General features: G+C 45.0%; 1 protein-coding gene and 1 pseudogene across 1 annotated transcript in view; one reads left to right on the plus strand and one right to left on the minus strand.

The window, feature by feature from the left end:
- Positions 1-2,067: 2,067 nt before the first annotated feature.
- Positions 2,068-24,577, plus strand: part of LOC138804108 (histidine decarboxylase) — a 29,312-nt gene continuing 6,802 nt past the window's right edge. The window contains exons 1-9 of the mRNA XM_069988366.1: positions 2,068-2,119; positions 4,565-4,737; positions 13,761-13,874; positions 16,118-16,240; positions 16,883-17,017; positions 18,568-18,711; positions 20,237-20,303; positions 21,649-21,811; positions 21,898-21,988. Of these exons, the coding sequence (XP_069844467.1) occupies positions 2,089-2,119; positions 4,565-4,737; positions 13,761-13,874; positions 16,118-16,240; positions 16,883-17,017; positions 18,568-18,711; positions 20,237-20,303; positions 21,649-21,811; positions 21,898-21,988 (1,041 nt within the window). The 5' untranslated portion in view covers positions 2,068-2,088. The remainder of the gene's footprint in view (positions 2,120-4,564; positions 4,738-13,760; positions 13,875-16,117; positions 16,241-16,882; positions 17,018-18,567; positions 18,712-20,236; positions 20,304-21,648; positions 21,812-21,897; positions 21,989-24,577) is intronic.
- Positions 23,035-23,501, minus strand: LOC138804110 (low molecular weight phosphotyrosine protein phosphatase pseudogene; annotated as a pseudogene).

Below are 24,577 nucleotides of genomic sequence, written 5' to 3' on the forward strand. Positions count from 1 at the left end.
TTGCTGTTTGCTTTCCCCGATGGTACATGAGTCCTGATGACGTCAGCTCTCCAATCAACAATATTCAGTCTCAGATTGCTTTGTGTAAACCAATAGAAAATGGACCATTCTCACTGGGATGTGCTTCCGGTTCCAGATGTTGTTTGTGATTTTTGGAAACTACGTATCCCAAATGGATGTATGTACACAGGTACAAGGTAGCATCTGACACTTTGATTCCTTGAGTTTCCTTTAAAAACAAACAAAAAAACTTCAGTTATAATTGGGATACAATTTTCAGGGCTCTTCATTTTTAGATCAATATTATAAGTCACTCACTCCCCTCCCCCAACAACTATTTGCTTTCTGGGAAAATCTTGATCTAGTTTCTGACATTTTAATCACTATGCTTGCTTGCTTGCTTGCTTGCTTGCTTGCTTGCTTCCCTCCTTCCTTTCTTTCCTTCCTTCCTTCCTTCCTTCCTTCCTTCCTTCTTTCTTTCTTTCTTTTTGGTTGGTTGTGGGGCTTGAACTCTGGACCCAGGTGCTGCCCCTGAGCTCTTCGGCTCAAGGCTAGCACTCTACCACTTGAACCACAGCGCAGCTTTTCAGTTTTCTGGTGTTAATTGGAGATAAGAATCTCAAGGACCTGCCTGGGCTGGCTTTGAACTATGATCCTTAGATTTCAGCCTCCTGAGTAGTTAGGATTACAGGCCTGAGCCACTGGCACTCGGCAATTTTTATATTTTTTTAAATTCAGGAAAGCATACATTTTTGTTTTGCTATGATGAGTCTATATTTACCATATCCTTTAAAATATAAAAATGAAGTCTAAATTGAATTTTTTTTTACTTCATAGGAAAATACATATTAACAACAACAACAACAAAAAAAAAACCACGAGCTGGCTGTGGTGACACATGCTGGTAAATTAACAAAGAGAATCAGACAGCAGAATCACAAGTTTGAGACCAACCCCAGGCTCTACCTGTCATTCATACCTGTAATCCTAGCTATTCTGGAAGCTGAGATCTGGTGATCACTGTTCAAAGCCAGCCCAGACTGACTGAGAGGTCTATGAGGCTCTTATCTCCAGTTAATCACCAAAAAAAGCCAGAAGTAGAGCTGTGGCTCAAGTAGTAGAATGCTAGTCTTGAGCAAAAAAATTTAGGGACAGTACCCAGGTACCCTTGGACTAGCACCAAAAAACCTAAGACAAACCAGAAACCCACACTTGAGTGAAACTGTATAAACAAAAAAGGAGGGGTGAGGAGGAAGGAAGGAGGTAGGGAAAGAAGGGGAGGAGGAAGAAAGGAAAGAGGGAAGAAGAGAGGAAGGAAGGGAGAGAGGAAGGGAGGGAGGGAGGAAGGGAAGGAAGGAAGAGCAAATCCTTGTTCTGTCAGAGCAATTGCACACTTCCTACGCTGTATCATAGGGTCCTTGTCTATCACACACTGAAACAGTATTAATTGTATTTATTATCTTTTTTTAAAAGAAAAAAATACTTAGTTTTGTTTTGCTTTAATGAAAATTTCCAAACATACAGAGGAGCCTAGGGAATGACACACATCTAGCTACATGACACCCACATTTAATCTTAAATTTGCCTTCTTAGTTTCAGTGCTTTTATGGAAGGAGCAGAATATTATGAAGACCTCTTCTTTTCCCTGGTCTCACGTTCCTTCTTGTTTCCACTGTCACAACCACTATTCACTTTTCTTTCCATCCTTCTCTTTTTCCTTTCTTCCTCTCTTTGTTTCAATCCAGAGAACTTGAAGAACTTGAAAGGCTCTCTTCCTGCATTTACCTGCAGGAGGCTCTGTGCAGGTTTGATTTGATAAACTGCTCAATTGAATTCACTCCTGGGTCTCTTGACCAAATTTCACTGCTGTTCCCAATAAGGAAAGAAGAATTAGACTGAAGTTTAGGGGGAGGGACATTGCAGGGTGGAGCTAAAATAGAGGAAAGGAGGGGGAGTAACTGTTAAATAAGGGGGCCTACCATGTTTTCCAGGGAGTGCCCAGAGCAGCTGAGCAGAAGCTGTACTTTCTTGCCTTTCCATCTTCCGTGTGTCCATCTGTCTGTGAGAAGGAGCCTGAAACCAAAGGAGATGATGGAGCCAGAGGACTACAGGAAGAGAGGTGAGAGACTGGGGCTTCCTTTTGGTTGGGGGGTTCACATTGCCCTTTGAGAGTTAGTTTCACAACCTGTTATCTCCCCCACTTTCACAGGGAGCCACAAGTCCCTGTATTCCTTTTTCTCTCTTATTTTCCCACAAGGTAAAGAAAGGGTTTGACATTCCTGACCCAGTAAATGGAGAGAAAATTTTTTTTAAGGATCATTCATGCATCCTTTGAAATAGAAAAAAAAAGTGCAGAAGTCTCTGTCTTAACATTTATTTCTCTAGGTAAAAAGCTGGTGATGGATGCTCTTTCATTTAGCGTTCAGTCTTGACCATTTTTTATATCTTCATCTCCACTACTAGGTCAAATTGCCTAAATTTCCTTTGCTGTAAGATGTTCTCACTGTTAAAACCCAACTCGCCCCCCCCCAAAAAAAAACCCCAAACCTCTTTAAATGTTACCAGTTTTCATAGATCGCTGTGCATTCCCTTATTCTGTCGCTTTCCTAAGGCACACGTAACAGAGAGCAGGTTTCTTTGAGTACATCACAAATTCAATCAATCCTTCTTTAGACAAAGGGAAGGTAAGCCCAGAGATTCCAGATGTCACATGGAATCCCACTGCCCCAATCTGGGGGGCGGGGGAGAGGCGATTAGAGGAGAGCAGAAAGAAAAGAATGCTGAGTGTCTCTGGCTCCCAGCAATCTAGTTTTGTTTGAAGTTGGTGGTGTCCATACGATTTTGGCAGGGGCAGATACAGAGGGAAGAAATCAGATTCCTTCTTTGTTAGCTGTTTTTACTGGGGTTTGAACTCAGGACCTTGGCTAGAGCTCTACCACTTGAACCAAGCCCCCAGCTCTTCTTTTCTTTTTATGTTTGAAATCAATAAGTTTTTACTTAATAATTTTCACGTGTTGTGATTCCTTCATTGCCCATCAAAGTGAAATCCAAGATTTCTCTCAAAATCTAGGATAGCCCTTTTTGAAAGAAACAATTCAAGCCACACAGCACTGCTCAGGAGGCTGAGATCTAAGGATTGCTCTGTCCAACTGACTAACCAAAAGCCAGAACTCAAGTGGCAAAAGCACCAGGTCCAGAGTTCAATCCCTAGTGCCCCTTCCACAAATCTTATATTCGGGCTTCTTTGATCACTGTTGTAGAAATACTGTTGACAACTCCAAAGTCCCACATCCAAGATCTTTGAAAATGTCATTCCTTCAAGCAAATTATTTTGGGATCACTTTTAAGATGAAGTCCAACTGCCTGATTCTCAACTGCTGACCACTTCTCTTACACATGAAAAAGGTGGCAGCAGAGTAATTCCTATGTTGCAGTGAGGAGTAGAACAGAACTCTGGGACATTCGAATACTGTCAACGTGATCTGCTCACAGTAAAAAAATACCTTGAACTCCAGACCTCGTGTTCTCAAAATAGAATCCTTGAAAAAGCCATCTTTGTGTTTTCACCTGGTAACTGGAATGCTTTTACTTCTCAGAAGATAAATTAGCTTTTCCATCAGTTTTATTCTCCAGAGCCAATCTGTATGTGTTAACAAACCCCCACATTGCCAACTATTGCATGAATCATGTTCCTACAAAAACTCATAGTCAACAATGAGTTCTGGGTTGCAAAAGTGGATTTACTGCCGGGTGCTGGTGGCTCACACCTGTAATCCTAGCTACACAGGAGCCTGAGATCTGAGGACCATAGTTCAAAGCCAGCCCAGGCAGGAAAGTCCTTGAGACACTTATCTCCAGTTAACCACCAGAAAACTGCAAGTAGTGCTGTGGCTCAACTGGTAGAGCTGGTTTGAGCTGAAGAGCTGAGGGACAGTGCCCAGGCCCAGAGTTCAAGTCCCAGGACTGACAAAAAAAAAAGTGGATTTATTGTATGCACCTGTGAGGCTTTTTTGTTTTTGTTTTTCAGGGAGTGTGGGGAAACACTAAGGCTACAGATATTGACAGAAACACATGCATACATAAACACAGAGAGGGAAAGCAACTCTGTGTGTGTGTGTGTGTGTATGTGTGTGTGTAACAACTTTTGGATAAAAAGAGGTACTGAATTTCTGTTGAACCAAAAAGTAGTGAGTTAATAGCTGTTCTGTTTCTGAGGAAAGGCAGGACCGTTCATATGGGAAGAAGAATTTGGTCTGCGAAGAATTAGGTATTAGAATTCGGTATTCGAGTTCTGTTCTTTGGACATTTCCTTTCTTGTTCATGTGCTTGCTTCCTCCCACACGTTCTCTCTATCCTTCATTTGCCCCCTTCATTCTTCTTTCCCCATCTTTTAAAAATTCTGCCAACAAGAGACAAGGTTGTGCTGGGGGATCTGATCTCCTCCTAGCCAGGAAAGTGCATCTCTGTCTTCACTAAGTCTCTTGAGGCTGACTCAAGATGGACAGGCATGAGTGGGCCAGGCCTAATCGGCAGACACGACCCTGATGTTTCTGCTGTCTTCTAGGAAGGGAGATGGTGGATTACATCTGCCAGTACCTCAGCAGCGTGCGAGAGAGGCGAGTGACCCCGGATGTACAGCCTGGCTACCTGCGAACTCAGCTGCCGGACAGAGCTCCAGAGGACCCTGACAGCTGGGACAGTATCTTCGGGGACATTGAACGAATCATCATGCCTGGAGTGAGATACAATCGCTGAGGGGGTGATTCTAGATTTAGGGGTACACAGGGTTGGGTGGTATTACTGAAGCAAGGCCTGTCTTTGAGTTCAGCCTGAGTTCAGTAACACATCTTTATTCGCGCCCCCCCACCCCATATCTAACCCCAACTCAGGGTAGGTGGAGGAGCAGAACTTTGGCTGGAAGTAAGTTTCTGAGGTCAGAGGTAGCCTGACAATGCTTCAGCTAGACTGAAGTGTTGGGTGGGAAGCCAGGGGAGCAAAGGCTGTAACCCACAGACCTGTGGGCATCTAATGGAGTTGGGCAAAGACTGGAGATAGGGTTTTGAGAGGAAAGGACAAGTGTGGAGTGAGGCTGGAGAAAGGAGGCTGGAGAAAGGAGGCTGGAGATAAGCAGAACCAGAGAGTCTCCTCCTCAGTGTTGGAGAGGGGTAGACGGAGGTAGAGCATACACACATTCCCCGCTCCAGGCACACGGAGTCATGTTAGGAGGATTCCCCCAGCCCCTCCTTTCTCTGGGAGGAAAACCTGCGTCCTTCTTTCCTGAGTAGTCTGGTGTCTGAGTTGCATTTCAAGGACAAGAAAGGATTTTGCTGGAGCTGATGGGAATCGTGGTGATGGGGGAGGGCGGGGGATGCAACCTGAACTGTGGTTGGCGTGGCCAAGGACCAGTGGAAGCTGGCTGACACTGAGATTCCAGCTGGAATCTTCCATGCTGGGCTGGGCTGACTTCCTGGGCCACCATGGGTGAGGAACAGCACCCCAGTTTCCTTCCGACTGCACAGCATAGGAATTAAACGATACTCATTCGTGTCTCATCGTGATCTTTGTTTGACAGATGAGGAAACAGAGGCCCAGCGAACTTAATTGTCTTGCTCAAAAGTCATACAATTAGTACAGGATTTTGGAGGAGGCCAGTATTGTCCCCAAATGCTTGGTTTTTTACTCCCCAACTTCTGTTAACTCTGTGGGGGAGTGACGGAGCACCCCCAAATTGAGCTCCAGCACCACCCTGCATCCGTACGCTGTTCCCCCAACTCTCCCTGCTGCACACCTGACTCGTGTGTCTTCCTAAGGCTGATGAGAGGCGTTCCTCATCTCCTACTTCCACAACTTTAGACTTAAGATGTAGCAGAACGATGCCTAGAGGCAGGGATGAGAGAAATGTCAAAATGAGGGCAGAAAAAAAAGAGAGAAAGACAGAAAAAATGAGGGCACAAGTGGACAAAAACCAAATATTCATTTCTCCTTGAACATGGGGCCTCTTTCACAAGCATCTTTTTGAAAATGTCATCAAGTGTAATCTACTGACAGTGCTAACTGTAATCTGGAGGGACACTGGGCAGCAACGGTCAGGAGAGGCAGAAAGGAGCTGATTCAGTTGATGAAGGGAATCCTAGCAGTTGCTCAGTTGCTGGGGTGGGGTAGAGGTTGTGGGGTGAGGGGGGATGAAGGGGGGAGCTAGGGAGGATGCTGGCCAAGAAGGCTCATTTCTAGACCGAAAGGTCTGTCTGTTTTGATAAAGGCCCAGCTGGTTTATCTCATCTGCTTTATCTGGTAAGAACAGATCCTTGTCTCTTGATAGGGTGAAGCCCCTTCTCTGAGGTTTCTAAAATACTGGAAATGAAGTGGCCGATCTCCATGTCAGCTCCCAGGCTTGGCCTAATTGCAGTTGGCCCTTTTGTAATGTGCTACAAAGATCCTAGGATACAGACCACCCACTCAAAAAAACGAACCTTGAGGATAAGGAAATTTATTAGTAAAAGGAAATTTGTCAATAGCCAATTATAACCCGCTGGGACTACTCCTAGGTATTGGGAACTCAGAAGCAGCCCCAGATAGCAACCAACTGGGGTTTTTAATATCCCAGTATGGGCGGGGTGGGGGGAAAGGGGGTGTCACACAAATGGAATCTTTCCAACTCTTCTGTTTTGCGAGCCAAGTGATATACAGAAGCAGAATACAGAAACTAAATAGCTGGTTCTCAGCAAAAATAATTAAATAAATAGGTGCCAGGCATACCACTCAGCATAGAATCAGCTGCCCACAAACTACCTCCTGTTCTAAGTTCTTCTTTTTAGGGTTTTTTTTTTTTGGTGAGTTTGGCTGGCAGTTTCTTGCCATGGCTTCCCAGTATCATCGCCACCCCTGCCCTGGCTTTTTAGCACTATCATGGCTCTTCTTAATGCTGCTACGTGCCTCATGATACCTTAGTTCATTCCCCTATGTTTTCAAGTACAGAGTCGAATCATGGACCCTTCCTCCCTTTTCTCCTCCTGAAGCCGGTGGATATATCCTGACTGTCTTGGGTCTGTAGTTTTACAGTCTCTAGTTTCCCTTTTATGTAACTTACAAAAGCATTAAGGATTCAGGGCCCAACAGTAAAGGCAAGCCGTAGAAGCACTAGTGGGCCTGTGATGACTGAAACCAGGGTCATACACAGGGGGACCATGAGAAATACTATTGACACCCACCTTTACTGTTTGGAAGTGCCTATTTCCACTTTTTTTTTTAAAAGTTACTCCTGACTAGGGCTAAACTTTTATAAAACATTTCAGAATGGTTTGTATAGAGATAGTATTTCTCATTTAGGGCCATATAGAGCTCTCCCTACTTTATGAATACAAGGTCTAGCCCCATTCTGTTTTGTAATACTACTTTTGCCAGTGCGTCTACCTGGTGTTTAAGACTGCTGTATGCCTGAGGTCCAGATTCACCTGCCTGTTCACTTTTATTTTTAAATGCTTATTCCTCATGAAAGCACAGATGCTTTAATGACAGCAGATCCCACTATTTCTGCAGTCACCAGGAGGGATATTAAGTCTTGCATTATTCTCTATTGTCTGGGCAGCAATCCCTCAAGTTTTTACTGTAAAGGAACACCTGGGGAAGCATACTCAGTATTACATAAAGAGTGCCTCCCTTTCCTACGAGCATTACAATCAGAAGCAACACATTTGTCCAACCCATTGGTTATCTTTACAACCACCTCAAAGTGATTAACTGTGATTCCACCCAGCAGGTTACAGAAACAGAGCAGTTTGTTAGATCCTGCAAGGCTGGGTCTTATTACTAACAAGTGCCGTCAAAAAGCAAATATAACCACATGGTAAGAATAGGCAAGCTGGGCACTGGTGGATCACAACTGTAATCCTAGCTACTCAGGAGGCTGAGATCTGAGGATCATGGTTCAAAGCCAGCCTGGGCAGGAAAGACCTTGAGACACTTATCTCCAATTAACCACCAGAAAACTGGAAGTGGCGCTGTGGCTCAAGTGGTAGAGCGCTTGCCTTGAACTGAAGAGCTGAGGGACAGCTCCCAGGCTCAGAGTTCAAGCCCCATGGCTGACCAAAAAAGAAGGCAATACTAACCAAAACTTAACACAACCGTTTAAAGAGAATAGCAAGGAACTTACAGCCATTGTAGGAAGATGCCTTGTAGGAAACACAAGAAAAGGTAGGAGATAGAAAGGATACGATATGTCAAGTTCACTCACATCCTTGAGACAGGGGCCAGTCTGCTGGGGCCGCTACTCCTAAACCCATCAGAAGGAAGCAGATTATTACCATACTGGAGCCAACCAAGGCCATGACTATCTTGAGGACATTATTTGTTTAGTCCATGCCTCAAAGTGACCAAGGCCAACTGGGGGTGTCCCTGCTCTCAATATCCTGTGTCTTGTGGCTCTGGTTCCTCCATGATGTGAGGGAGACTAGGTCCATTTTTTACCTTTAATCCATAGAGCCAGGGGTCCAGTTAACTCAGAGAAGTAAGAAGGTTGGTTTGGTAGGTAGCATTTGACATGCAGCCTCGAACCTGTCCAGCTGTGGGAGTAGAGAGAATGTCCCACACAAATCTTAGTTTTAGCAGATCCAAAGCAACCTTCCACCAGGAAGCAGAAACAGTCATGGGTGATGGAGCCAGGCAGGAGTCCTGTCCACTTTCACTATGGTGGAGGTGTTTAGGATAACAATGTAGATTTCCCTTCAGATGACTGTCAGTTTGTCATTGGACTTTACCCAAAAGGGTAGACTATAGCAGCAGCATCAGAGTCTCTCAACGACTTCAACAGATTGTCACACTTTGTACTGGGCTGCAAATTTCTACAGAGACTGGTAAGAATACATTATATAGGCTTGGCAGGCTGAGGTCCCACTGGTTTTTTTTTTTTTTTTTTTTTTTTTTTGCATCCAGTCGTGGGGCCTGAACTCTGGGCCTGAGCGCTGTCCCTCAGTTCTTCAGCTCAAGGCTAGCGCTCTACCTCTTGAGCCACAGCACCACTTCCGGCTTTTTTCTTTTTGCTTATGTGGTGCTGAGGAATCGAACCCAGGGCCTCAGGCATGTAAGGCAAGCGCTCTACCACTGAGCCACCTTCCCAGCCCCCAGGTCCCACTGGTTTTAAAGACAGTTCTAGGCAGTGGCCTGGGCAATTTACCAGGGTAACAATTAACCAGATATTTTAAAATAAGACTAGGATGTTTAGGTAGACATAGAAGGCTTGACCTGTAGCCATCTCTCACAGGCAAGGTCTTTATACTTGTATACTTGTTGCCACTCTTTTCCATGCCTTAAAAAAAAATTTATCCTGCTTCATTAAAAAAAAAAAGACTCTGGTCCCTTGATCTTAAAGGGGGTTAATGAGCAAAGATCCATCTTCTGTAACTTCTTCAAGCTGACTCAGGGGTGATGACCCTGTCTAGCTAGGAACCTATAATTTTAGAGATCGCAAGAATCAAATGTCATTACAAGCAGATTTTACTCCAAACTGGAAATTATATACAACATTTAACTGCACAGACATTTTCTTGGCCTACAACAGTATAGCTTGCTTAGCATTCTGGTTTGCAAAAACATTTTTCTGGCTGGCTGAGGAACTTAATCTCTAGTGACCCTAACAATGCCCAAGTTACCAGTGTAGGCCTTAAAACAGATTTAAATAGGGACACAATCGCAGGTCCACAGAACTTTTCCTTTCCTGAACAAATGAATTTATGTGGATGATGCCAGTCTAAAATTCACTGCCAATTAGGGCTTTGAGCAGGATACAGGGGGGTTGGGATTTTAAACTCTTCCCCCATTTGATAACTTTAGCTTTTTATTTATTTTTATTTTTATTTTTTTTGGGTCCAGTCCTGGAGTCTGAACTTGGCCTGGGCACTGTCCCTCAGCTCTTCAGCTCAAGGCTAGCGCTCTACCACTTGAGCCACAGCACCACTTCTGGCTTTTTTCTTTTTGCTTATGTGGTGCTGAGGAATCGAACCCAGGGCCTCATGCATGCAAGGCAAGCACTCTACTACTGAGCCACCTTCCCAGCCCCAACTTTAGCCTTTTTATTACCCACTATCACAGATGAATGGCAAGTTCCTGCCCAATTATGAAGTAGACAAACATGGGCATTAGAAAGGCATGCTTACAAGCTATCTTCCTATCACCTCCCTGCTCTGAGGTTCTGATAGATTTTTGAAGGGCCAACACACAAGTGATTCTTGGATCTGACACCACTTCTGCCATCCAAGCAGTGGCTTTAACTGTCTCTGGACGCTCAATCACTTTTTTCTCAGGAATGTCTCCTCCACATTGGGATAAATGCCCTCTTAGCATTTCCGTTGATCAGTCACTGGACTTGAACTCAGGGCCTGTGCACTGTCCCTTGGCTCTCCAACTCAAGGCTAGCACTTTGCTACTTGTAGCATCAAAGCAACTCTGCCTGCTTTTCCAGCACTCTGCTGGCCAATTAGAGAGGACAGTCTCACAGGGACCTTTCTCTGCCTGGGCTGGCTTTGAACCACAGTTTTCAGATCAGTGAGTCTTACAAAAGGCCACTTTACTCCAATTAAAAGCAACAAAGAGGGGCTGGGAAGGTGACTCAGTGGTAGAGCGCTTGCCTTGCATGCATGAGGCCCTGGGTTTGATTCCTCAGCCCCACATAAGCAAAAAGAAAAAAGCCGGAAGTGGCGCTGTGACTCAAGTGGTAGAGTGCTAGCCTTGAGCTGAAGAGCTGAGGGACAGCGCTCAGGCCCAGAGTTCAGGCCCCACGACCGGACCAAAAAAAAAAAAAAAAAAAAAAAAGCAACAAAGTTAGTCACTGGAGGTAGTCTTTTAAGCATGGTCTTACATGGAACTTATTAAGAGCCAAAGCTACATCTGACAAATTTTAAGAATTTCCCATTCTTTTCTGTGGGCCTTTCTGCAATTATTACAAAAAAAAAGAAAAACTGCAAAGAAAACTGGGATAGCAATTAAACAATCATTTTGGTAGCCCTAATTTTTCTACTTTAAATTTTATATCCAGAAACTCATTCCTGATTTAAAAAAAAAAAAACAAAACTTTTACTAACTTTTGCTTTAACACTTTACATTTTAGCTTCTACTTTTATTTGTATTAAAAAAAAAACAACACAACCAAAACTTTGAAACATGGGGCACTAAGTACAGCCCATTTCCTCTTGGCCACTTGTTTTAAAGTAGCCATTTTTTGCAGTCTGAGTTTAACTCTTAACCTTTAAACTCAAATGACAATTTTTAATGCAAAAATTACAGGCACTAGCACTGTACCAAAAATCCAGAGTTAACACCTTTATGCCTTTTTCAGGAAAGAATATATTCCATTGCAAAATAGCATTAGAATCAAATCACATTATACAAATAAACTTTTTTTTTTTTTTTTTTGTCGGTCTTGGGCCTGAACTCTGGGCCTGGGCACTGTCCCTCAGCTCTTCAGCTCAAGGCTTGTGCTCTACCACTTGAGCCACAGCGCCACTTCTGGCCTTTTCTGCTTTATGTGGTGCTGAGGAATCGAACCCAGGGCCTTATGCATGCAAAGCAAGTACTCTACCACTCTACCACTCTACCATCTTCCCAGCCCCAGATAAACTTTTTTAAATCTTTAACCCTCCTTTAAGCTTTTTAATTTTAATCCATCCCAAGGGGCATTGTTAAAAATACCAATTACATCATTTACATTTCTATCATCAGGTTTTCAGTGTCCATCTGCAAAGAGAAAAGAGACAGGATGAAGATAGGCCTCCATTTACCCATCCTACAAAATGGGTATATCCCTGTCTGACTTTCCAGGGTTAGATGAACTGTCTTTGTGTGAGCTTACCCTTTACCATTGTGCGTGGATTCCCCACAGGGCCTGTACCACCATGTGTGGGCTGGCTGAGCTGCACCTTTTGCCAGATCACTCCTTATCCCTGAAAATAGATGCACAGGGTTTTTGTGGTTTTTTTTTTTCCTGTTCTTACCTCTTGATCTCTAACTGAGATAAAATCCAAAGCAGTTCCAAATAGGCAGAATGGGCAATGTCTTTAACAGTGATGAACAAACCTTTATAACCAAATTATTAACACGTTAGCCCCAAATTTTAGCAGTAGAAGGAAATAAGTTTCAAGTTTCCAATGCCTTTTTATTAAGCCAGATTACTTAATTACAGTATAAACAGCCTTATTCATAAAAATACCAGATTTTCTAGTTTTTAAATTAAAAATCCTTAAAAAAAACCTTTTTTAACCAAAAATTTTCTTTAAAACAATGCAGCAATTCTCTACAATTTTTGGTAATGTCCAAATGTTATAGCAGTTTTGAAGTTTTAAACCTTACCTTCTCCATTTTTTTCTTTTTTGTTACAGCATGCTGAGTTTCTATCTTGAACCTGTTCACTTACATATGCTCTTGTGCACAAAGATCCCCAGATTCCCAAGCCACACATTTCCAAATGGCCCATGCAATCTGGGGACCCCAGATTGCAACAAGCAGGGGCTTTTTATACCCCCAAATGGGGAAAGGGGGTGCCATGCCAATGGAATCTTTCCAACTCTGCTATGTTTTGTAAGCCAAGCAACATACAGAAGTCGAATACAGAAGCTAAATATCTGGTTGTCAGCAAAAAAAAAAAAAAAAAAAAAAAATGTAGACACTAGGTCCACCACTCAGAATAGAATCAGCTGCTCACAAACTACCTCCTGTTCTTAGGGGCTTTGTGAGTTTGTCTAGCAGTTTGTCCTATGGTTTCCCAGCATCATCACAACCCCTACCCTGGCCTTTTAGCACTATCATCGCTCCTGTTATGCTGCTGAGTGCTTCATTTTGTTTACCTTAGTTCCCTTTGGGCTCTCATTTTTGGCCAGTGGATCACTGGAAACTGGGTGGCTTCTTTTTTTCCCCCAGCCTGCTGCCTCCTACTCTTAAGAATAGAAAGACTCCTTTGTGTGTGTGCATGTGTGTGTGTGTGTGCATGCATGCGTGCATGCATGCACGCTGGTACTAGGGCTTGAACTCAGGGTCTAGTTGCTATCCTTTGGACTCTCCTGTCTGGGTTGGCTTCAAACCATGATCCTCAGATCTCAGCCTCCTGAGCAGGTAGGATGACAGGTGTGAGCCACCAACACCACGCTCATTCATCTATCTTAAAAGTGTTGGGCCGCCAGGCACTGTTGGCTTATGCCTGCCATCCTATCTACTCAGGAGGCTGAGATCTGAAGATTGCAGTTCAAAGCCAGCCCAGGCAGGAAAATCTGTAAGACTCTTATCTCCAATGAGTCACCAGAAAACCAGAAGTGGCACTGTGTAGCTCAAAGTGGTAGACTGCTAGCCTTGAGCAAAAAAAAAACCTCAGAGACAGCATCCAGGCCCTGAGTTCAAGTCCCATGACCAACAAAAAGAAAAGTGTTGGGCCGGGTGAGGGTGGCTCATGCCTGTCATCCTAGCTACTCGGGAGGCTGAGATCTGAGGGATCTCATTTAAAGCCAGCCGGTGGCAGAACAATCCTTGTGAGACTCTTCTCTCTCATAAACTATTCAAAACAGATTCAAAAAAGTGGTGCTGTGGCTCCAGGGGTAGAGTGCTAGCCTTGAGCCCAGAGAAGCTTAGGAACAGCACCCAGGCTGTACATTCAAGCCCCAGGACTGGCAAAAAGAAAAAAAATAAGTGTTGGGCCATCTCTAGAGTGGCTTCCCCTTACCAAGGAGTAGAGGAACCTGAACACCTGGCCACCGTTGCCAATTGTATGCATGTTCTGCCCCCAGGTGGTTCATTGGCAGAGTCCTCACATGCATGCCTACTACCCAGCGCTTACCTCTTGGCCATCCCTGCTGGGGGATATGCTGGCGGATGCCATCAACTGCCTGGGCTTCACCTGGGTGAGTATCTACTACAGCTCTAACTGCTGGCAGTGGCGGGGGGGGGGGGGGGGGGCACAGCATGGAGTGGCATCCTAGGGACGGTCATTATTTTGTCCTGATCTCTGGAAACAAGGAACAAGGCCCCTAGATTTTTATTTTAACTTAATTACCTTAATTAATTCATTTGGCCAGAGCTCAGGGCCTGGGCTCTTTTGCTCAAGGCTACGCGCTCTGCCACTTTGAACCACAGAACCACTTCCGGCTTTCTGGAGCTCAATTAGAGATAAGAGCGTAAGCCCAATAAACTCCCTTCCTCTGGCTTAGCGTGTTCCTTCCCCTTTCCACAGCTTAGCATGCTCCTTTCCTAGGCAACACTAGGCCCATTTAGTAAAAGCAGTAAATAATCAGCCTCCAATCCTCCCCTCTTTTTCCTTGAAGTGGCACTTCTTTGGGGCAGCTACCTCCACTTAAGGTAGCAAGAGCCCCTTAGAGTGACCTTTAGCTGCAGGACCCCTTATCTACTACTTGGGCAGCAGCCATATACCCTAGTCTGCCATAATGAAGCCCTTGGTCCTGGCATCCATACCAGGGTCTCGGCCTCCAAGCCCCTTCTAGCCCCTCCTAGCCTCAGTAGGTTGTATAGATCGCTTCAGACAATGCTGGCACTTCCTCTCACTCCTCTTTTGTGAGAAGAGATCTTGCCAGTCCCTTTACCAGCAATAAACCTTTTCTTTGTTCTTTGCACCTGAATGTCTGTGTGGTTTTCTGGAAAAGTCTATTATACTCTTACCTAAGAGTCTCAGGTATTTTCCTGCCCAGGCTGACTTTGAACCACTATCCTCTGATCTCAGCCTCCTGAGTAGCTAGGATTATAGGTGTGAGCCACTGGTGCCCAATCTAGCAAAATATAAATGAGTGTCAGTTGAAAGTGTAAAAAAATGGGGCTGGGAAGGTAGCTCAGTGGTAGAGTGTTTGTCTTGCATGCATGAGGCCCTGGGTTTGATTCCCCAGCACCACATAAGCAAAAAGAAAAAAAGCCGGAAGTGGCACTGTGGCTCAAGTAGTAGAGCACTCACCTTGAGCTGAAGAGCTAAGGGACAGTGCCCAGGTCCAGAGTTCAGGCCCCACAACCGGACCCAAAAAACAAAACAAAACAAAAAAAAAAGAAAATGTAAAAAAAAATATGTTTAAAATATGAATAAAGGCAATATTCTTTAAGCGTTCCCTTTAATACAAGTGATCTTATTTAATCCTTTAGTCCTATAGAATCACCAGTAGTGGCTCCATTCTGTAGATTCTGTAGGAAATTGAGGCATAAGTAACTTATCTCTCTGAGATCACAGAGTTTATAAAGACAGATGAGATTTGGTCTGAGATGTAGTTATTGCTACAGTTTGTGACCTTAACTGTACATACAGAGGACTCTGGGCCACAACTTCCCCTGTGGGCTTGCCACTGTGTGTGTGTGTATGTGTGTGAGTGTGAGTGTGTGTGTGTGTGTGTGTGTGTGTGTGAAGATCTGTCCTAAGATTACCCATGACAATTCCTGAGCTCTACCCGACATTAAATTGTGCCCCCAAACCTCCCAGAACTACTTTGCATTTCAAAGGGGAACTTTTCATAGGGTAGATGCATGGCTGGGTAGGGGAGAGTGAGTGGACTGTTAACCATCTTTTTCCAGGAAAGAGCACCAGACTCCTTTTCATAGTGAAAACAGCCCCTTGAGCTTTAGGGTGCTCCGCAGGTGGCATGTATATGTTTGTTTTTATTTAGTGCTGATATTGGGGCTTGAACTCAGGACCAGGGCACTGTCCCTTAGCTTTTTCACGCATACACTCAAGCCTGGAGCTCTACCACTTGAGCCACATAGCTCACAGAATTTCTTACCCGGGCTGGCTTCGAACCACAATCCTCAGATGTCAGCCTCCTGAGTAGCTGGGATGACAGGCGTGAGCCACCAGTGCCTGGCTCAACGGGGTATTTTACAGACTTGAGAATCAAATCATCTGTAGGGTTGTTTTGCCATAGAGCCCTGGAAAATCCACTTCATTGAGGGCAACATTCTTTTCCTTCCTGGCCTCTTTGGCAGGGGGTGGATAAAGGTGGGCTTTGGGCTGACATTGACCGCTTCTCCATGGACGTTCCCACTGGTACCATCTTGGCCAGGCAAGGGTGGGGACGGACCCCTGTGCTTCTGAGGCAGGTGGGGACCGGTTGGTACCATGGCGACTGTGCAGATGACATTCCTTTCCCTGTCCCAGGCTTCCAGTCCTGCCTGCACGGAGCTGGAGATGAACGTGATGGACTGGCTGGCGAAGATGCTAGGACTCCCAGATCACTTCCTGCACCACCATCCTGGGAGCCAGGGGGGAGGCGTCCTTCAGGTGTCTTTGGTGACAAACTTCCATCTCATACAAGGGCTAAGCAATGGAAGAAAAGCCAACCCTGTCCCCAGTGGGGATGGTCAATCCCATCCCTACCATTGTCAGAGCTTGGACCTCTGCTCTACTCCTCCTTCGACTTCTTTCTCTCTTTCTTTGTGTCACTACTAGGATTTGAACTCAGGGCCTCTCTCCTTTGCTTGGCTTTTTTTCTTTTTTTTTTTTTTTGCTCATAGATAGCATGCTACCACTTGAACCTCATTCTACTTCTGGCCTTTTGGTGGTTAATTAGAGATAAGAGTCTCATAGATTTTTTTTCTTCCCTGAGCTGGCTTTGAACCTCAATTATCAAGTCTCAGCCTCCTCTTGAGTAGCTAGAAATATATATATATATATATATATATATATATATATATATATATACACACTAGCACCTTTCAAGAGGAACTTTTAGGAGAGAATTTCTGTGTTTCCTTCACACACACACACACACACACACACACTCACACACACACATACACACACACACACACACACACACACACACACACACACACACACACTATGGAAGCCAGGGGATTTAGAGGAGGATATAGAAAGGCCACCATTGGTAATCCCATTTGGTAATCCCTGGTAATCCCACAGAGCACAGTCAGTGAGTCTACTTTGGTCGCTTTGCTGGCAGCGAGGAAGAACAAAATCCTAGAAATGAAATCTTCTGAGCCGGATGCTGACGAGTCTTCTCTGAATGCCCGTCTTGTTGCCTATGCCTCGGATCAGGTGAGTATTTTGACATCGGACAGGGGTTCAGAGTGGCTCGGGCCTGGAAGTTGGACTCTAGGAACTAAAGAGCAAACCAATTTTTATTTTAGTTTATTAAAAGTCTTTTAGGCCTGGGAAGACGGCTCAGTGGTAGAGCGCTTGCCTTGCATGCCTGAGGCCCTGGGTTCGATTCCTCAGCACCACATAAGCAAAAAGAAAAAAGCTGGAAGTGGCTCTGTGGCTCACGTGGTAGAGCACTAGCCTTGAGCTGAAGAGCTGAGGGACAGTGCCCAGGCCCAGAGTTCAGGCCCACAACAGAACCAAAAAAAAAAGTTTTTAAAATTGTTATGATAAAGGTGAGGTACAGAGGGATTACAGTTATGAAGTTAGGTAAAGAGTACATTTCTTTTTGGACAATGTCACCTTTCCCTCACTGATAGCGAATTTTTAAATACTAGTTTTTGATTCCCTTCCTCTCATTTTTCCAACTATTTCTGGGTGAGTTCATTTTTGGATGACTTCTCTTTCTTTCTTTCTTTCTTTCTTTCTTTCTTTCTTTCTTTCTTTCTTTCTTTCTTTCTTCCTTCCTTCCTTCCTTCTTCCCTCCCTCCCTCCCTCCATTCCTCCCCCTCCCTCCATCCCCCACTGCTTTCTTTCTCCTTCCTTCCTTCCTTCCTTCCTTTCTTCCTTCCTTCCTTCCTTCCTTCCTTCCTTCCTTCCTTCCTTCCTTCCTTCCTTCCTTCCTTTCTTTCTTTCTTTCTTTCTTTCTTTCTTTCTTTCTTTCTTTCTTTCTTTCTTTCTTTCTTTCTTTCTTTCTTTCTTTCTTTCCCAGTCCTGGGGCTTGAACTCAGGACCTGGGCACTGTCCTTGAGCTTCTTTTGCTCATGGTTAGCACTCTACCACTTGAGCCACAGTGCCACTTCTGGCCTTTTCCACTTATGTTGTATTGAGGAATTGAACCCATGGCTTCATGGTGCTAGGCAAACACTCTACCACTAAACCACATTCCCTGGCTGGTTTTTTAATACGGTACTGAGGTTTTTGAGCTCAGGACCTCATGCTTGCTAGGCATTGGGGTTTCCAGCCCTTTTTATTTCTGTTATGTTTCAGATTGGCTCTTGCTTTGTTGGCCTGGGGTCAGCTTTGGACCATGATCCTGTTATCTACACATCTGGGATTACAGATGTGTGTACCCAGTTTCTTTGTTGAGATAGAGTCTCACAGATTTTTGTTGTTGTTGTTGTTTGTGGGGCTTGAACTCTTGGCCTGGGCACATGTCAGTTCATAGATGTCTACCACTTGAGCCATAACACCACTTCTAGTTTCTGGTGGTTTACTGGAGATTAGAGTCTCATGGACTTTTCCTGCCTGCACTGGTTTTGAATGGCAATCCTCAGATCTCAGCTTCCTGAGTAGCTGGGATTACAGGTGTGAGCCACCAGTCCCTGGCTGTTTTTTTTTTTTTTTTACCCAGGCTACCCAGGAGCTGAGATGATAATGTAAAGCCAGTCCTGTCTTGGCTGTCCAGAATGATGCTTGGCTAACAGCTTTGCATGGCTCCCTTTTAGGCTCACTCCTCAGTAGAGAAGGCTGGTTTGATTTCCCTGGTGAAGGTGAAATTTCTGCCTGTGGATGACAACTTCTCGCTCCGAGGGGAAGTGCTGCAGAAAGCCCTGGAGGAAGACAAACGGCGCGGCTTGGTGCCTGTCTTTGTAAGTCAATCCATGTCCCTGAAATGACAATGATAGAACCTGGCTGGGAGCAAGGGATTTTGGAAGAACCCCGGTAAGTACCATGCTGCAAACAGAGACGGAAAGATCCTTAAATATAACGTTTTATGAGTTTCCTTTTTTTGGGGGGGGGTTGGTCATGGGCTTGAACCCCTTCCACTCAAGCCACAACTCTACTTCCAGTTTTCTACTGGTTAATTGGAGATAAGAGTTCATAGATGCCGGGCGCCATAACATAGCAAGGAATAGCAACTTATAAGTCACAAAACAGCCAACTTGCCAGTGGCTCCCACCTGTCATCCTAGCTACTCAGAAGCCTGAGATCTGAGGATTGCGGTTCAAAGCCAGCCCAGGCAGGAAAGTCTGTGAGACTCTTATCTCCAATAAACCACTAGAAAACCAGAAGTGGCGCTGTGGTTCAAGTGGTAGAGCACTCGCCTTGAGCTGAAGAGCACAGGGATAGTGCCCAAGCCCAGAGTTCAAGCCCCATGACCCACACACACACACACACACACACAAAAGAGTCTCATATACTTTCTTGCCCCAGATGGCTTTGAACTGTGATCCTTCACTCTCACCCTCCTAAGCAGCTAGGATGACAGGTGTGAGTCACTGGTGCCCGGCTATGAGTTCTTTCTTTCATCCTTTCTTTTTCCTTTCTCTTGGTACTGGGGTTTGAACTCAGGGTCAAAAACATCAACAAGGTAAAAAAAAAAAAAAAGCTATCCATTAGCTTTTGCACTCAAGGCTGACACTGTACTACTTGAGCCACAGCTCCACTTGTGGCTTTCTGGTGATTAATTGGAGATAAGAGTCTCATGGTCTTTCCTGCCCGGGCTGGCTTTGAACCTTGATCCTCAGACCTCAGCCTCTTGAGTAGCTAGGATTACAGGTGGGAGCCACTGGCAAATTGGTTGTTTTATAACTTAGTTGCTGTTCCTTGCTATGTTATGAAATAAAATTTGTGGTTTATATCCAGCACTAAAAAGAAATGGAATAGAAAGAATTGAAGTTCATTCATGTAACCACACTTTTATTTCAAACACATACATACATATACACGTGTGTGTGTGTGTGTGTGTGTGTGTGTGTGTGTGTGTGTGGACTAGGTTGTGATCTAAAATGTATTTATTATCATGGGAGATGGTAAAATAAAGTTTTACCGATGTATTTGATAGGTAATGATTGTGGCAAAGTCATTTTTTTTTGTTTTGTTGGTCATGGGCCTTGAACTCTGGGCTTGGACGCTGTCCCTGAGCTCTTCAGCTCAAGGCAAGCGCTCTGCCACTTGAGCCACAGAGTCACTTCCGGTTTTCTGGTGGTTAATTGGAGATAAGAGTCTCATGGACTTCCCTGCCTAGGCTGGGTTCGAACCATGATCCTCAGATCTTAGCCTCCTGAGTAGCTTAGACTACAGGCGTGAGCTACTGGTGGCAAAGTCATTTCTTTTGGTCCCAGTGTTTCCATGAGGCAGTGTTCCCATGCTCATTGCTTTATTTCCCTGCAGGTTTGTGCAACACTTGGGACCACCGGGGTCTGTGCATTTGACTGCCTGTCCGAACTGGGCCCCATCTGTAAGTATCTGGCTACAATGACAAGAGATATATGTTGAAATGTTTCTTAATACAAGAACCTGAAACCAGCTCAGTGGGATTATTTTTCCTCACCTTTTCAGTCAATTCAGAGATGTGGGAAGAATCCTCAAAGATTACCAGGGCCTCTTCCGGGCAGCCCAGGTCACAGGACTTTTACCAGTGGTATAGCATGATCTAGAACTACTGTGTTCTGCATCGTCTCCCAGAAGGCCATAGGGAAAGCCCGTGTCAGTCAGCTTCCCATCACTATAAGTAATATCTGAGATCATGAGCTTGTGAAGAGTCAAGGTTTATGTTGGCTTTTAATTTGGAGGTTTCAGTGGACTGTTACTTTGGAGCTTGTAGAAAAGCAGTATATCATGGAGGGAACCTGTGGTGAAATACAACCACTCCCTTTATCATGGAGAGAGGAGAACATTAGGGTCATTCCATCCTCTTCAATGCCTTCTGCCATGATCTAAAGACCTCCCACAAGTCCCCACCCCTTTAAGGGTCCCTCCCAATAGTACCACCCTGTGATCATGCCTTTAACCCATAAGCCTTGTGGGACATGAAAAATCCAAATTAGCTGGGTGCTGGTGGCTCATGCCTGTAATCTTAGTTACTTAGGAGGCTGAGGTCTGAGGATCTTGGTTCGAAGCCAGCCTGGGCAGGAAATTCTGTGAGATTCTTATCTCCACCAGAAAAAAAAAAAAATGCGGGAAGTGGAGCTGTGGCTCAAGTGCTAGAACTCTAGCCTTGAGCACAAAAGCTCAGAGACAGGACCCAGGCCTGGAGCTCATGTCTCAGGACCAGCACAAAACAAACAATAGCAGAGGAATTTCAGATTTTTGTCATTTGAAGGTTTTGTCTTAACTTGGATGTGGCCATTTACATATAGCAGCGGGCAGTATCTAAAGCACAGGGTGAATAAAGCACAAGGAAATCGTTTTCTGTTCTGTTTCAGAAAAGAAGAGAAGGGCAGGTGGGGGGCGGGTTGGGGGGGCACGGGGGAAACCACTGGAGAGATAGAGGCAGACACGAAACCCAAACCCCCTTGCTTCATCCCCAAGTGACAAACCCAATAGGGCAGACAGACAGACATCTGTCTAACTGTCATATTGGATGCATGCACATTGCTTTCTGGACCGGTGGGCAGTTGGGTTTTGAGGCTAGGAACATTTTAGGTTGGCCAGGGAGAGGAAAAAGAGGAGAAACACCAGGGTGAAGTTTTGGTAGATTGAGTCCCCCCTTCCCCACCTCCCCCTGCAGCTCGGCCAGCTCATCCTGATGGCCATGTCCCCATCAGGCCACGCCTTTAAGCAGGTGACCATTGCTTCCTCAGGTGCCAGGGAGGGACTGTGGCTCCACATCGATGCTGCTTATGCAGGTACAGCCTTCCTGTGCCCCGAGTTCCGGGACTTCCTGAAGGGCATCGAGTATGCAGACTCCTTCACCTTTAATCCATCCAAGTGGATGATGGTGCACTTCGACTGCACCGGCCTCTGGTGAGTGCAGCAGCCACGTCCAGGTGGGGCCACTTTGCTTCCTTGAGACACCTGAGCCACTAATATACCATCTGGAAAACCCACAGGGTGAAGGACAAGTACAAGCTGCAACAGACCTTCAGCGTGAACCCTGTCTACCTCAGGCATGCTAACTCAGGTGCCGCCACTGACTTCATGGTGAGTGGCCACCAGGGGGCGCCCTGGGGTCTCTTTGCAGAAGGCAACATGAGACTCTTTTTTTTTTTTTTTCTTATGTAACTCCACAGTTTATTTTGAAGACAATCTTTTCTGAAATATCCTGATGGTGTGAGGGGAGCTAATTGCTGGCGCACCAAAGTTACCCGTTGGCCTGAGCGTGACTAAGTACTGATGAAAGAGTAATCACTAACATATCCTTACAGCACACCAACGTAATGAGACTCTGCAGGTTTTAAAACTTTTCACATCTGGTCATTGCTTTTGGACCCTTGATGAGTTGCAGGTGTATGGAAAACCTACTCCCTACTGGCCGAAGGTAACCTGCGTACAAGTGTACTTCCGATATAGAATTCAATTCTTAAAGGAGGCAAAGTGGCTCAAATGGGAGCAAATACTCTTACTCCCATGAAATGAACTAGACACAAAGCAACAAGTAGTAAAGAGGCTAAAGAGTTATTTCACCAATCCAATCTTCCTTATTTTGTGTTGTTATCCTGAGGTAAGCTATCACCCAGGATGGCTTGAACTTACGATCTTCCTGCCCCAGCTTCCCTGTGCTGGACTTACAGGTATCCCATGCCTTGCTTCTGTCCTAAACATGTAAGTGTGTACTGTGAGTAAACTGATCTAGAACATTTCTCCGGTAGGCAGAGGAGCTGCTATCAGTAGAGCTATTGTGACTCTGCACGAGCCCAGGTCAGCACGATATACAGGGAACAGTGGCGCTACATTGCTAGGCAGGCAACATGCCAGGTAGACCAAACTGTCCAGGTCTTCCGGAGCTCAGTCATTATTAATTCACTGAGTTGTATTTTGTTCTCCTATATTTGCTTGTTCCACTGTTTTGTAATCAGCAAAGTGAGAAGTTCAACTATTCAACTAATTTCCTCAAACCCAACCTTTTTATTCTTGGGTAAATACAACTAATTGTCACCTACAATTATTCTGAAGAAAGAGTAAGTGAGCAGTAAGTCAGAAACAACAGGGGCTGGGGCTAAGGAACACCACTATACTTACACTCAGGGTTAGTGGGGTGAGTCGCTGGCTTGGCTATGGGCAGTGCTGGCCTGGTGGGTCTTCTCTAGGAAGGCCCTGCAGCACTGGAGACTCTGCTGGTACACCAGCTGGAAGTCAGAGTCCTTTCCATAATAGGGCTCTTCAGTAATGAGTTGTTTGTGTGGATCATAGCTCCCAAGCAGTTCGATGTTAGCTTTGCAGTTTTTGGCTTGGTTACTTTTTCTACTCAGATCTCTCAGGTTGCATTCATCCATACACAGTATGTAAGCGAATGTAGCTCCTCATGCAGCTCTGCCCTCCATAGTCAGGGGGATTTCCCACTTCATACGTGGATGTGGCCGCACTGTCCATCCTCCAATCATCTGAAACATGTTGGTCAGCTACAGGTTTTCTGAAAACTGCTTCTGCAATGGGGTGACCGGCAAATGTTACCCAGACACACGAATAGCACGGACTTGTGACTGCGTTCCGCCATCTTCCCGGCTGCTCGCTGGCGCCTAAACTCTGTGAGACTCTTATCTCCAAGTAACCACCAAAAAGCCGAAAGTAGAGCAGTGGTTCAAGTAGTAGAGCCCTAGCCTTGAGCAAAAAATATCTTAGGGACAGTGCTCAGACCCTGAGTTCAAGGGTGTACACACATACACACACACACACACACACACATACATACACACATTTAGGTGCTAAGGCAAGACCCATCTTTCAATTTATGCTCCCTCATTAACTTTTTTTCTTTTTTGCCAGTCGTGAACTCAGGGCCTGGGCACTGTCCCTGAGCTTCTTTTGCTCAAGGCTAGCACTCTACCGCTTGAGCTACAGCCTCACTTCCGGCCTTTTCTGTGTATGTGGTACTGAGGAATCAACCTATAGTTTCATACATGCTCTCTACCACTAAGCCACTTTCCCAGCCCTTCCTTTACTATCTTATGTGGCCTTAAACCAAATAACTTATATTCTGTGTCTAGTTTTCCTCTCCTGGCTTCTTAGTCTCACTGTAAGAATTGAATAACTCCACACTTTGAAGCTCCGAGAGCAATACCTGATGTCTGTAAGGGGCACCCTGGGTGGGGAGATGATTTCTTCTTAGATCCTTCAACTGTTCAAGTGGCTTGCCCTTCTAGTGCTAAGATGATAGCGCCATCATCAACCCATTAGACCAGCTCACTCTTGACTAAGATTCATTCTGGAAGTCAATGAAGATTGGGGAACAATGGTTCTTTTATCTCCATTGTCTTTGCTGGTAGGTGTTTCAGAATAATTTTAAGTGAAAAATTAAAAACAATTCCACAGCAGCTATTTTCTTTTCTTTCCTTCCTTCCTTCCTTCCTTCCTTCCTTCCTTCCTTCCTTCCTTCCTTCCTTCTTTCTTTTCTTTTCTTTTTTTTGTCAGTGATGGGGCTTGAACTCTGGGCCTGGGCGCTGTCCCTCAGCTTTTCAGCTCAAGGCAACTGCTCTACCACTTGAGCCACAGTGCCACTTCCAGTTTTCTGGTGGTTTATTGGAGATAAGAGTCTCATTGATTTTCCTGCCCAGGCTGGCTTTGAACCATGAT

This window comes from Dipodomys merriami, unplaced genomic scaffold (genome assembly GCF_024711535.1).
Source record: "Dipodomys merriami isolate MVZ:Mamm:240054 unplaced genomic scaffold, mDipMer1.0.p SCAF_357, whole genome shotgun sequence".
NCBI classification, from domain to species: domain Eukaryota; kingdom Metazoa; phylum Chordata; class Mammalia; order Rodentia; family Heteromyidae; genus Dipodomys; species Dipodomys merriami.